General features: G+C 38.1%; 1 protein-coding gene across 1 annotated transcript in view; it reads right to left on the bottom strand.

Moving 5' to 3' along the window:
- Nucleotides 1-13827, bottom strand: part of LOC142336553 (uncharacterized) — a 141932-nt gene that overhangs the window by 72596 nt on the left and 55509 nt on the right. The window contains exons 14-15 of the mRNA XM_075385462.1: nt 11124-11330; nt 465-697 (exon numbers count right to left, since the gene is read on the bottom strand). Of these exons, the coding sequence (XP_075241577.1) occupies nt 465-697; nt 11124-11330 (440 nt within the window). The remainder of the gene's footprint in view (nt 1-464; nt 698-11123; nt 11331-13827) is intronic.

Raw genomic sequence — 13827 nt, 5'->3', positions numbered from 1 at the left:
TGAAAAGCCTCATTTCTGTGTAACGCCAGTAATGAACTATCAGCTAATCGAGCAACTGAATGAACAACGGAAATAAAAGCAGACTAATCCTTTTATTTTTCAAAGCCTGTGATCCGGGAAAATTAAATTACAAGCTCGTGTCCCTATCAAATTGAAAGATACGAATTGGTCACTATCTGAGATCATTTTCCGAAAATTTATCTCAGTACAAATTCTTGCTTGCGTAGAGAATTTTCGTGAAAAAGAATCGAATCGAATTTTGGCCACAAGATTTTGCTTTAAAAATGCAGATCAACTGTATTTGCTTACGATTTGCTTCAGGCGCTTGTACGACTGTGGTCCGACTTTAGGAGTGATTTAATTATCCACTCCCATTTCCAGCTCCTTTTTCGCTAAAGCCTAAAACCCCTACCCTAACTAACTATGTAAGCTCTAACGGGACACACCCTAAACCTTCAACATACCCAATGAGACAAAACAGAGAGAACGCCGTTTGCTTCCACAGCTCCAGTGTAGTTGTAAAGAGTACCCCACTTCAAACCAGTGTCACTGTGGCCACCTACATTGGATCCATCCACCACTTTAATTCCATCACGCCAAATGTAGTAAGTATGTGATCCTGATCCTCCGAGGAAATTCACTTGAATAACAGCTAACCCTGTCAATATCGTGAGTGAGATGTTGACTTGCGCAGGTGCTGAAAGTCAATCAACATATTTTAAAATATAAATAGACATAGGTTTTATTACTATACGGAGATTTGGCCTTTTGCACTAATTACAAGTTATTGCAGTAACATGTGCATGGGCAGGGCAATCATTAAAAGCAGAACTCAGCTTGAAATTGTGAACAACTTAAACAGTCAAAGATATGTAAACTGTTGCACAAAATTTTGATTCAATGTTTTGTATGTTTGAGAACTTTTCTTGTAACAAATGAGCAACATGAGAGTCAAATCTTTAACGTACGATTGACCAGTTCTAGCCAAGTTACCATAATTATCGTTCTCTCTGAGATCGCTAACAAAATCCTACCGTGTTGAAATATAATTTTTGACATTAATTCTAAACAGACTTCTAAATCAGTTCTCACAGACGGAAAAGTCTTAGTTTTTTTTTACGGTTTTAAAAAAATTTAAAATTGATTTCATTTCTTTTGTTCTTCATCTGTTCTCCAAAAGCCTTAATGAGGAGCTTGTCTCGCAGCTAAATCGGAAAAAGAAGGACCGGAAAAGCATTTTCCTCATAAAAGGGTCCCCTACGTTTTATTCATAGCATGCCGATTATTTAAGCTTACTACTTTTGGCAAAAAACCCTCGTCACAATAGAAAAACTTCAAGTGATTTTTTTTCCTACACGTGAAAATTTTCTCAAGGTCACTCAACGCTGAGTCCCAGTTGAAAAATTTGGCTCCGTGGGTCTTGTACCATATGCTACTTTTTAACAACAAGCAAATAAGAGTAGCTAATTGAACTAACTGTTACCTAAGCAGCGATTAGAAGTAAATATTCAGGCACCACTTGATATGTTATTTTAAGTTGCGATCATTTTTGTCCTGCATTTGTCAGATAGCGTGTCATACACGTTACTTTTGTTATGAACACAATTCAGTAATAAAAATGATTCACCCCAGCCCCTCAGACGTGGCACAGATGTTTCTCTATGGAAGCGATGTGGAGAGAGAGAGAGAGAGAGAGAAAATCTGAGTTGAAATAACAGCAAAATTCAAAAGTCATGAAAATAAATTGGCAAGAAATACTCAACAAAATCATATCAATTTTTTTAGAAATGCCATTTCAGCTAAATATCAAAACTCTGAAAACAAACTTTAAAGTTACACCTGCTCGTCCCGATATTAAGCTAGTGGGTACAAAGTTAAGCTCTGAAACATATTTTCAAACATCACTTGCTCGGCTTGATATTTACGCAGCTCGCAAGTTCCAGCTATCCTCGCTGATTTAATAACGAAGATTTTTTATTCCTCATTTTATTTATGTTTTGATATTTTATAGACCAGTACACGTGTTTTTAACTGCATAGGTAACTGGTGAAAAAATGAACTACTTAACCACATAAAATATTGGATTGTCAAAAATATTTCTGCACAATTCTTCAATAATGTAGCCTGGAATTCTAACAATCAAAACCTTGAGCAACCGAACTAAATATGATGTCTGTTAAAAAGTTCTTTAAACATTTCGGTTCATTGTTTTCCTCCCTATAATGAAAACTTGAATTTAGTTTTTATAGCAATAATAAGATAAATGGAATTCAAACAAATTCATCTTAGATTAAGCATTTACCGTCAACTTACCTATTCTCTTGACATACCGTAACTATTTCTTAACGAGCTTAGTAAGTACCAACACATTCTTTTTAAGCAACCTTTACCATTTACCAACGTTTAGAGGAAAAAGTTTATATAAAACGTGTATTTTAAAACGATAATAAAACCGGAAAATAAATCAACATTTTTGTTGAATATATAAACATGCTTAGACTCGACGAACGCTTGAGTACTAAAAGATTACTAAAACAAGCAGATTACTAAAATAAGGAACTGCCGGCTTCATCCGACTATGAGCACACATTAAAATCATTGCAAAAATTAACTGAAAAATTTGACATCTAATGAAGATTTTCTACGTCTAATGAATAGAACTCTTTAATTAGGCAAAAAACATACAAAAATGGTGATAGTTTGAAAAAAAAATTAATATGATTTTCCTCTGTTGACATCATTTCTAATTGTCTACAAATTTATAATGGTCTAAAGACATCTAAAGAGTATGCTTAAAAGCGAAAAAAAACTTCAAGATTTCACCCACCTCCCTGAAAACTTTTACTAATTGGCAGTTAATTTTGTTTTAATGTTATTAACATCTAGAAAAAGGGGAGAGAAGTGATAAAGCTAAAAAAAACCAAATGATTTTTTTGTAAATTATATGTTTTTCAAAAATTCCGACAAACAATAGTTTTCATTTTTAAGCGAAACAGATTGTCTTGTGACTGCTCAGAACGCGAGCTCTGCTTGTTAATAGTGATATTAAATGCCAGGAAGACAGAAAAAAAACAAATTGGGACAAATTTGATATCACAAAATTAATTCGTCAAAACCACGGTGTTGAAGCCATTTAAACTATAAGCAAAAGGAAAACCTTAAAAAAACTACTTAATGACAAAAACTTTGACTTCTTCGCTTGGGTCTCATTTGATTTTAAGTGGAATTTCTTTGTAAAAGTTCTTTTGCAAGAAGACGAAAACGGAATCACAATTATTGACCAGTATTTTGACTACTATCGACCTAATTTCTTATGAAAACACAATTCTAACTCTTAAATTCATGATTCAAAACATATCCCACCGCAAAAACTTTTGATTGTTTTAGATTACCAGCAAAAATGATGAAGCCCGTCTAATAATAGACTGAGTTAGTTGTTGGCAACAAGGTAAAAAAGGACAAAAGTTCAAAAATGATTTTTTTGAAAAAAAATCCATTTGACAGTCCCTAAAAATTTTAGCTTCAAAATGAACACAATGAACAGACTTGTTTAAACATCCATAAACAAATTTCAAGATTTTGAGCGTGAGAAAAATGCCTCACAACAACAAAAAGAACGACAACTAGAGACAAAGGAAGAAAAACTCACAGCCGTTAAAATTACAAACTATACATGAAAATCTCCGTCTTTTCCGCTTTCTGCAATGACAGTCGGACCTGTGATAATTAAAAAGCAAAAAATTCTCTCAATTGTTGGCAAATATGCAAAAATCAGAGAACTTTTGTGAAATTTTGTAGTAAGGAAGTTAATAAACGTTTTTAAATTTTATAACATTTTCATAACAAATCCTCTATAAATAGTTTTTTTTACATAACATGGAATCAGTTTTGTTGGTATATTGAGAGTAAATTTATTCCTATAGAGAGAAAAATGTTAGAATATCGATTAAACTATAGTCTTAAACTTAGTGAGAATTAGAAAGAAAGTTTGACTTACCAGATTAGAAAGACAAGCAATATGACTTCGATCAAAGAAATTATATAAATGAATCGTCAAAAAATGGTGCTGAGAATCAATATTCGGTTCAAATTGGCGAATCTAGATAATTATTATTAGAGTTAGATTAATTGATGTAAAATCTTCCCAGCATGTATTAAATGATGATGATATCTCCGGAAGTGTGAATGAATTCTTAGAATAGTGCAAATGCATTCCATTTACGGTTCCCTTTGCGACTGATTTGCAGAAGCAAACCATATTGGGTTATCCTTGCGACCCCCACTATAAATCACGGTGCTAAGATTAGTTTTGTATCTTGACTTTTTAACACTGATAATGGGTATATATACAGCTGATTTTGAGTCCTTTTTCATCCCCAAATTCAAATCACCATCTTGAACTAATAATCAGATCTCTCCTGTAAATCTCTAAATTCTTCTGTAAAATATTATTTTGTTATTCTCTCATTTTTTGAGAAATTAATTCTTTTACTTAGTTAAAAACTCTTTTTATTCCGCTTGCGAAAGTCCATAACCAAACAGGTTATGGGCCCAGCAATTTTCTAAGTCATAAAGTTAATTTCCAAAACAAAATTAATTTGTTGTTGACAGTCATAATCCTTTTCTGCTTAGTACCTTTTTCACAACTGTTTTGCCTGCTCAAACTTCAATGGATCAACAGACAGTGAAGCTGCTGACCTACACAGGAAAGGCACAGGACTTTCCAATCTGGAGCACAAGATTTGTGGCGACGATGCAGACGAAGGGACTCTACAAATCACTACTGGGGACAGAGGAGCAACCCAATGAGCCTGCGCCACTGGCCAATGGGGCAACCAATGATGAGAAGAAGAACCACAATGTGCTGAAGGATGCATATGAGAACGAAGTTGCAGACATCAAGGAGAAACGGAACAATGTGTGGTGCCATCTGGCACTGACTCTAGATGCAACAACCCTCATGCTGATGAGACATGACTGTGTGGGAGATGATGGCATTGGAGATTGAGCAAAGGCTTGGAAGCTTTTGCAAGAGAGTTTTCAGAGCGTGGAGACGCCGACAGTGGTGACTTTAGTGGCACAGCTTGCTCGACTGCAGCTCGAGGATTCTGAGGATTTGAACAGCTTCTTCATCAGAGGACAGGAGTTGCTCACAAGGCTACAAGAAGCAGGGGAAGCAGTCTCAGAGACCCTCTTCAACGCCTTGGTCCTCAATGGTCTGCCAATGATGTATGAAAGTTTTGTTATACAGGAAAGCTTCAACCCGGCAACGAACTTCACAGAGTTGAGGAAAAGGCTGCAGAACTTTCATGAGAGCACGGTGCAGAGACACAAGGGACAAAGTGGTTCAGTGGCACTGGCAGTGAAGCGTGACTTCAAGAAGGGACCAAAGAAAGGAAAGTGCTTTGTGTGTGGGATCCCTGGACACTTTGCCAAGGACTGCAGGAACAAGGAGACAGCACAATGCAGCAAGTGTGGTGAGAAGGGTCACCTAGACAGGGCATGCAAGAGACAAAGAGATGGAGGCAAACATGAGTCAGTGGCAATGGGTCCAACATTGGCTGCACCAGACGAGGAATGCTGGGCAGCTCTTACCCAGTGGAAGACAGCAGGCATGCTAGTGGACAGTGGTTGTACGGATCACATAGTGACGAACATCGATGCGTTTCTGGACTTTGTGCCCATTCAATCAGTGGTCAGAAATCCCAACGGAGAGGCTTCCAGAGTGGTGGGCAGAGGCTGTGTGAGGATCAGCATACCCTCAAACAAAGGGGAATTCCAATGCGAACTCAAAAATGTTCTGTGTGTGCCGGACTATTCTTCAAACCTCCTATCAGTCTCAAGATGCACGGAGTGGGGACATAGCTTCACTTTCGAGAGAGGAAACAGCTGCATGAAACTCCAGCAGGGAACTCGGGTAAAACCAACACAAGAAAATAATTTGTTTTACTTACCCTGCAGCGTTCTAGAATTCAAGATGAGTTCCAACAGCGTGAAACTTGACAGTGCAAGGAAGTGGCACAGACGATTGGGTCATTTGAATCAAGCTGATGTGGTCAAGAATGCACCAGAGACAGTGGGGGAACTCGATGATGTATGCAATGTGTGTGCATTGGCCAAGATCACAAAGACTCCAGTACCAAGAGTGGCAGAGACCCAAGCAGAAGAGAAGCTGGAGAGGGTGTTCACAGACGTGATGGGACCTTTCAGAGTAGAGTCACTGTCAGGGTTCCGGTTCTGCATTGTGTTTGCAGACCAGTACACGAAGTTTGTGTTTGTGGACTTGCTTAAGGCAAAGAGTGAAGCACTGGCCAGCCTGAAGAAATTTGTTCTCAGTGTGGGGACGCCCAAGAAGCTGAGGCAAGACAATGCGAAGGAGTTTCTCTCAGAGCAGTTCAAGACGTACTGTTTAGATGCAGGCATTCTACAGGAAAAGACCATACCAGAGACGCCACAGCAGAATGGGTTAGCTGAGAGGTGCAACAGGACACTGCTGGAGATGGCCAGATGTTTGCTCATTGACTCAGGACTTCCCAAGATGATGTGGGGAGCAGCAATTCTTCACGCAGCAAGGATCAGAAACTTGGTTTTGAGACGATGAGAAGAAAAATGCCCAGCAGAGCTGATGAGAGGTATAAAACCTAAGCTTTCAATTAGTAAATTATCTATTTTTGGTTGCACAGTCTTCATGAGGAAGAGGGACAGAGAAGTCAGCAAACTTGAACCCAAGGCACTGGAAGGAAAGTTTGTGGGTTACACTGAAGGAGAAAACGGATACCTGGTGTACATACCCAACACACGCAAGGTGATGGCAGTTCGAGATGTGATCATCAAGGACTCTGAAGTGGGCTCAATCCCTGACAACAAAGAAACGGCTGACCTACTAGATGATGGGTCTGAACTGGGAATCTGGCAACCAGATGATGGTCATCAAGACGATGACAACAGAGAACGACAGGACACATCTACTGCAATAAAGGAGGAGTGGCATGACGCAGGGAGCGTGAATACTCAAGAAACAACACTGAGACAAGAGGCATCGGATGTTGGAGAAACAGCACTAGATGAAGAATCTACTGCAACAAGAGGGAGTCACAGAGACTCAGATTCACTGGAAGACAGTGACACAGAAGACTTCTCACAGTTAGAGACAGTTGGCTTCAATGAAGATGCACTGGAACACGCGTACAGAGCAGAGCCCAGACGAGGGACACGAGCAAGGAATGTTCCGCAATTTTTTGGAGAAGTCAGGACCCATCTTGCTGTGACTGAGGGCGACTATGTGGAACCCCAAACAGTCTACGAAGCCAAGCAAGGTGACGATTGGGACCAGTGGCACCGGGCAGTGAAGGACGAGGTCAAGGCACTCCAAGACAACGAGACTTGGAACCTAGTGAGACCACCCACAGACAGGGACGTCATACCGGTCAAATAGGTCTACAAATTGAAATTGGGACCCAGTGGTCAAGTGGACAAATACAAAGCGCGCTATGTGGCGAAAGGCTTCAAACAAGTGGAAGGACTGGACTACTTTGAGACTTTTGCGCCTACCTGTAAGCCAGAGACATTCAGGATTCTACTTCAGCTATCAGCGAAGCAGGGCCATGTGATGCACCAATTTGGTGTCAAGACTGCTTTCCTGCACTCACCAATTGAGGAAGAAGTGTATCTGGAACAGCCACAGGAGTTTGTAAAACGCGGATCAGATGGGGAGAAGTTAGTATGTCGACTAAATAAATCAATTTATGGTTTGAAACAGGCTACTAACAACTGGTACAAAGAGCTGGCAAACCTCCTACTGAGACAGGGGTTCACCAGAAGCAGGAACGATCACTGCTTGTTCGCAAGATCAAAGGCAGAGGATCACACCTTCATCTTGGTCTGGGTTGACGACATCATAGTAGCATCAAGAAGTATGACAGTGATCTCTGATGTCAAGAGGGCACTAGAAGCAACCTTTCACATGGAAGACAGAGGGAGACTACACTGGTTTCTGGGTCTAAGAATCAGACGAGTTGAGGGCAAAGTCACAGTCGACCAAGAACGCTACATAGAAACAATGCTTGAGCGGTTTCAAATGGATCAATGCAAACCCTCAAGAACTCCAGCTGATTTGAATTTGAAACTTCAGACAGCACAGAACGGAGACGAAGAAGTGGACCAGAGGATCTACAGAAGCCTGGTTGGATCACTTCTGTATCTGGCCAAACAGACGAGGCCAGACATCATGTTCACAGTCAACATTCTGTCCAGACACATGAATGCACCTACCAATCAACACTGGATGTGCGGAAAACGACTTCTGCGATATCTTCAAGGTTCAAAAGGTTTAAAACTTACTTACACAAAAGAGGCTAGTTATGATTTAGTGGGGGAAAGTGATGCAGACTGGTCTGGAGACGTGAACGACAGAAAATCAACAACGGACTATTACTTCAAGCTCAACGGACGTGGCGCAGCACTCAGCTGGGGTGTCAAGAAGCAGGCCACAGTTGCTCTTTCTTCATCAGAAGCAGAATATCAGGGCATGGCAGCAGCAGTTCAGGAAGCAATCTACCTGAAACAACTTCTAGAGGATTTTGGCATCCAACAGAAACGTCCAATAGCAATTGGAGAGGAAAACCAAAGTTGTATCAGACTTTGCCAAAACCCAGTCATGCACAAAAGGAGCAAGCACGTCGAAATAAAGATTCACTTCATCCGGGACAAGACGGATGATGGGACTATTTAAATTCATTACGTTCATAACGTTCCTACAGACAAAATGGCAGCGGACATCTTCACAAAGTCCTTACCCGTTTCGAAAGTCGAAACATTCAGAGCAGTTTTGATGGGAGCAGACTCTACGCAACCAGCTCAAGTCTGAGTGGGGGTGTTAGAATATCGATCAAACTATAGTCTTAAACTTAGTGAGATTTAGAAAGAAAGTTTGACTTACCAGATTAGAAAGACAAGCAATATGACTTCGATCAAAGAAATTATATAAATGAATCGTCAAGAAATGGTGCTGAGAATCAATATTCGGTTCAAATTGGTGAATCTAGATAACTATTATTAGAGTTAGATTAATTGATGTAAAATCTTTCCAGCATGTAATAAATGATGATGATATCTCCGGAAGTGTGAATGAATTCTTAGAAAAGTGCAAATGCATTCCATCTATGGTTCCTTTTGCGATTGATTTGCAGAAGCAAACCATATTGGGTAACCCTTGCGACCCCCACTATAAATCACGGTGCAAAGAATAGTTTTGTATCTTGACTTTTTAACACTGATAATGGGTATATATACAGCTGATTTTTGAGTGCTTTTTCATTCCCAAATTCAAATCACCATCTTGATCTAATAATCAGATCTCTCCTGTAAATCTCTAAACTCTACTGCAAAATATCATTTTGTTATTCTCTCATTTCTTGAGAAATTAATTAATTTACTTAGTTAAAAACGCTCTTTATTCCGCTTGCGAAAGTCCATAACCAAACAAAAAAGATTCAAAAATTCGCAAATTTCAAAGCGGCACACTCAAATTCTTAAAACAAATTTATTCGAAATCACAAAAGGCCTCAGACAACAACTAAAAACCATAACGGTCCATAGGTTCATAGGATCACTTACATCTCTAAAGAAAACAATCAGATTTTTATCAATCAGTCGAACTCTTCAGGCTGCAAAAGTATAACAATTGAAAACAAAACAAAAGAAAAATTTGTGAAAACACATTATCAAAGCCCTAAAAATCTTGAGCTTTTCTCTGAAGACATAACAGAGTAACAAATTTTCCTTTGGCATAATTTTGCTGTAAGTAGGATCCATCTTTCATTGGGACTTGATCTCAAATCATTCTCTTCAGTACTAAAAAGAAACAAAAAAAAGAAAAACTATTTTGAAAAAGAGGGCGCCCCAATTTAAACGCGATACAAACCAAATATTTATTGGTTTTAACAATCCAAGTTGAGTCCAACAAAATCAATCAATCCAAGTGCTTGCGAAATCAAATGAATTATTTCTATGAACTAAAAACAAATTATGCATTTTGTATAACTATTGAGTTTATTTTTCGAAAAACCGGCAAAATTTAAATTTCAGAAGGCTCCGGCAGACAATTGGGTACCACTAGCCTTTTTGTGTTTTCAAAGAATGTGACAGCAGACTTTAGGTCTCTATTTACGGTATATTTGAACAGAGTGAGATGAGATAGCGTACTGAAAGCAAGTTTTGATAAAAAAAACAAGTCTGAAAATCTAAAAGTTTAGCAGTGCTACTCGACAAAAGACTCGGACAGAAACAGTTAGCAAGCCTCCTCCTTATAACAAAACCAACAAAATTCTTGCAAGCAATTTTAATGAATCCTAGCGAAGATGGCAAAAAATTTGTCAAAAATTACGGAAAATATGACTAAAAACAACGGAATTCATTCTACTATTCACAAAACTTTAAACCCTAAAATTTTCCTGTAAACCAAAAATAATTTTAAAAACGAATTCAATTTTCTACGCCGGACGGGCTTTCTAACGATACCAGTCACAACTGTATGATCATGAATATATCGATGGGCCGAAATTGGCTGAACACAAAAAACTCGTTTGAGTATATATATCCTTCCCCACTAGTGGGTCGCAACAATCAAAAATCTTGCAGGGAGTTAATCAAAAGTGTTTTCAGGGAGTCGTTCGGTTTTCCAGTAGGATCTTTCTTGTATATCTCCGAATAAAATACCAATTGACTAAAGTTTACTAGGCATGCATAAAGTTTCTACCTCCTCCTAATAAACTCGATTGTAAAAACAAATGTCCCCGAAGCATTCTGCTTTTTCTTTAACATTTAGTTCTTTCTGTGACCCACAGCTCAGAATTGTTGTTCTTACTCCTCATAGCTGTACACCAATCTGGGCTACGAAGCTTTCTTTTTTATGGAAAATATCAGTAAACATCTAAAAATTTCTCGATCCGCGGAAATTCTTCAGTAACAATTACGCCCCATATGGACATATTTGTCCTTATTGAGACCTTAAGATCGCTTTCGTGTCTAAATAAAAAATGGGTTGCGTAACTCTACTGTGAAATTGGTATACATTTCAAATTAATTCTGAGCATATGGGTGAAATTAATGGAACTCAAAGCTACCTGTGTAGGCGGTTATAATAGCCGTATCATTTGCATACAGCACTTCTGTGGTTCCGGATGATGAGAAGAAACAGTTGACGAATGTCTGGATTCCCAGATTGTATGAAGTCTCGCTTGATAGTCCCGTGAACGTGTACGAGCGAAGAGTGTTGTCCGATTGACTGACTGTGTTTAGCCCATCCGAGAAGTTGAACCCATCGAAGTTGCCTGTTCAAAAGAAAGCTGCATTAGAAAACTATTTGAGTTGCTGTTTTTGTGATTCGTTTTTTGGTGTTGTTTATTTCAGTTCTTTTCACTTTTTTAGGTTGTTTATTTCAGTTTGTTTATTCCAGTTGTTTATCTTGTGACAACTTTGAAGAAATTAAAAATAGACAACATTTTTAAATGAAACATCTTCATTTCGATAGCGGCTATCTTATTTTTACAGCAATCCTCATAAATCAAAACATCATAAGTTTTTAATGTTTATGTTGGAAAAATGGCGGCATGAAGGAACAAAAATTCCTCACAAAGCAATTAATACGTGACAATTAGCTCATTATTTACTGATTACATAAACTCACTAGTCTCTGTTTTCCAAAGTTTTCGATTAAGAACATCCATCAGATGGAAATAAAAGAAGATCTATTTGGTAAGAAATCCCTCCAACTACAAATTAAAGACTGAACAACTTATCGCTGATTATACTCATATCTTGATTTACTGAAGGTTTTCGCAACGAAACTCACAAAAGCAATGGTTTACGATCTATTCACGGGAACCGTTTCAAATTGTTGGCTTCAATTTTGATCTAAATATGTGCTATTTGTCAGGAAATCCACATCAGAAACATTATTAAAATTTTTTGAAACATTCTCTGAAAACTCCTCCGAATACAAAACTTATGACAGGATTCAAATGATGCAAGATTTTAATCGCCAATTTAATCAAATATCGCCAAATTTTAGTGCGGTTTCTAATTTAATTTTAGTTTCCATTCTAGTTTAATTTTTAAACCGTTTCTGTTATTTTAAATGTCATCTAGAACTAAAACAAGTTTCATTCAAATGATATAATCTAGAAACCAGTTTCATATCCAAATCAAAAACAATTCGGACCTTTACCGTTTGTGCCCCCCAGCTTAGTGGTTGCATTTTATTTGCACCCCGAGACGCACGTGCCGTATTTTAACATAAATAATGACCATGTAATTGCACGTGATCTGTAACTGGGTGGAGCACAACATACTGGGGGAGGGGAGCACAAACGGAAAAGATCCAATAACTCTTACAGGAATACAAAGTGAATCGGGAATCATTTATTGTACAAAGATAGAGAAAAATGCTTACAAAGAACTGTTATCTCTAAAAACCTAGATCACATCTTACATAATAGAATTCTAAAAAGAAAACCATTATTTGACATCTGATTTCACAGCTTAACAGACTGAAATTCTTTACCTTGAAAAGATTTGGACTAAAATATAGACACGTTGAAGTTTTATCAGCGTAGACCTCAAGAAAGTGCACTTTAGGATCGGTACTGTATCAGAGCCTTGAACACCATTTCCCGCTAATAGATTTTTCTTGATTCAGAGTCATTAAATGCGTGGCAGTTCCTTTATTTTCTCTTCAATTTTTTGCACAATAACTGATTTTACAAATTGTGCACATCGGCGCAATTGGAACGCTGCCGTACAAAAATTAATCAGAGAATCATGGAAAAGTGTGTAATGAAATTAAAAGGACTGCTTTTAAGTCATGTAAATGAAGCAAAAACAATTATTCGATCGAGCTTTTCTCGTATCAATAGTTGATTTTGATTGAAAAATGAAATATATAGAAATCTGATCAACGATATTGTTCAATTTTTATAAGAGGCATAACTCTCTTTATTCAATTGAATTTAAAACGCCCTGGTCGAGACCTCATGGCTAATTTTCAGGAACTTACAAGTTTCATACGAAGGATGTTTAAAAGAACTTACAATTCAGCTTTCTAACATTTATGATCTTACAAGTCTGATGGTTATCTTCACTAAACTTCACTATAAAGGTAGAATTAGTATTTTTTTCTTTTATTTTTTCAAATCTTTTCAGCCATTGATTCGTGTGATAAAAAAAACGTCAAGCAGACATGCTATTTGGATCTTTTTTGTTTGTGCCCCCAGCTTAATGAGTGCATATTATCTGCGAGCCCAGAAGCACGTGCCATATTTTACTTAATAATGTACTGTGTAAGGGCACGTGCTCTGTAACGGGGGGCGCTTAACGTACGGGAGGGACAAACGGAAAAGATCCGACTAATAAATCATAAAACGTGATTGATTGTGTGAGTGTGTGTGTGTGGGTCTGTGTGTATGACTGTTTGTGTGTGCGTCTGAATGTATGTGTATGTGTGTCTGTGGATATGTGTGTGCGTGATTGTGTGTGTGCACGTGCGTGCGTGCGTATGTGTGTGTATGTGTGTACGTGTCTGTGTGCATGTGTGTGGATGTTTGTGTGTGTGCGTGCGTGTGCGCGTGCGTAATTGTGTGCGTGTGTGTGTGAGTGTCTGTGTGTACGTGTGTGTGTGTGTGTGCGTTTGTGTGTGTGTTTTTCTATGTGTGTATGTCTGTGTTTGTTTGTGTGTGCATTTGTGTGTGTGTGTTTTTTTGTTTATGTGTTTGTATATGTGTCTGTGGATGTGTGTGTCTGTGTGTGTGCTTGTGTTTGTGTATGTGTGCT

This window comes from Convolutriloba macropyga, chromosome 3 (assembly GCF_964194025.1).
Source record: "Convolutriloba macropyga chromosome 3, txConMacr16.3, whole genome shotgun sequence".
NCBI lineage: Eukaryota > Metazoa > Xenacoelomorpha > Acoela > Convolutidae > Convolutriloba > Convolutriloba macropyga.
This window is presented reverse-complemented; position numbering and strand designations above follow the sequence as displayed.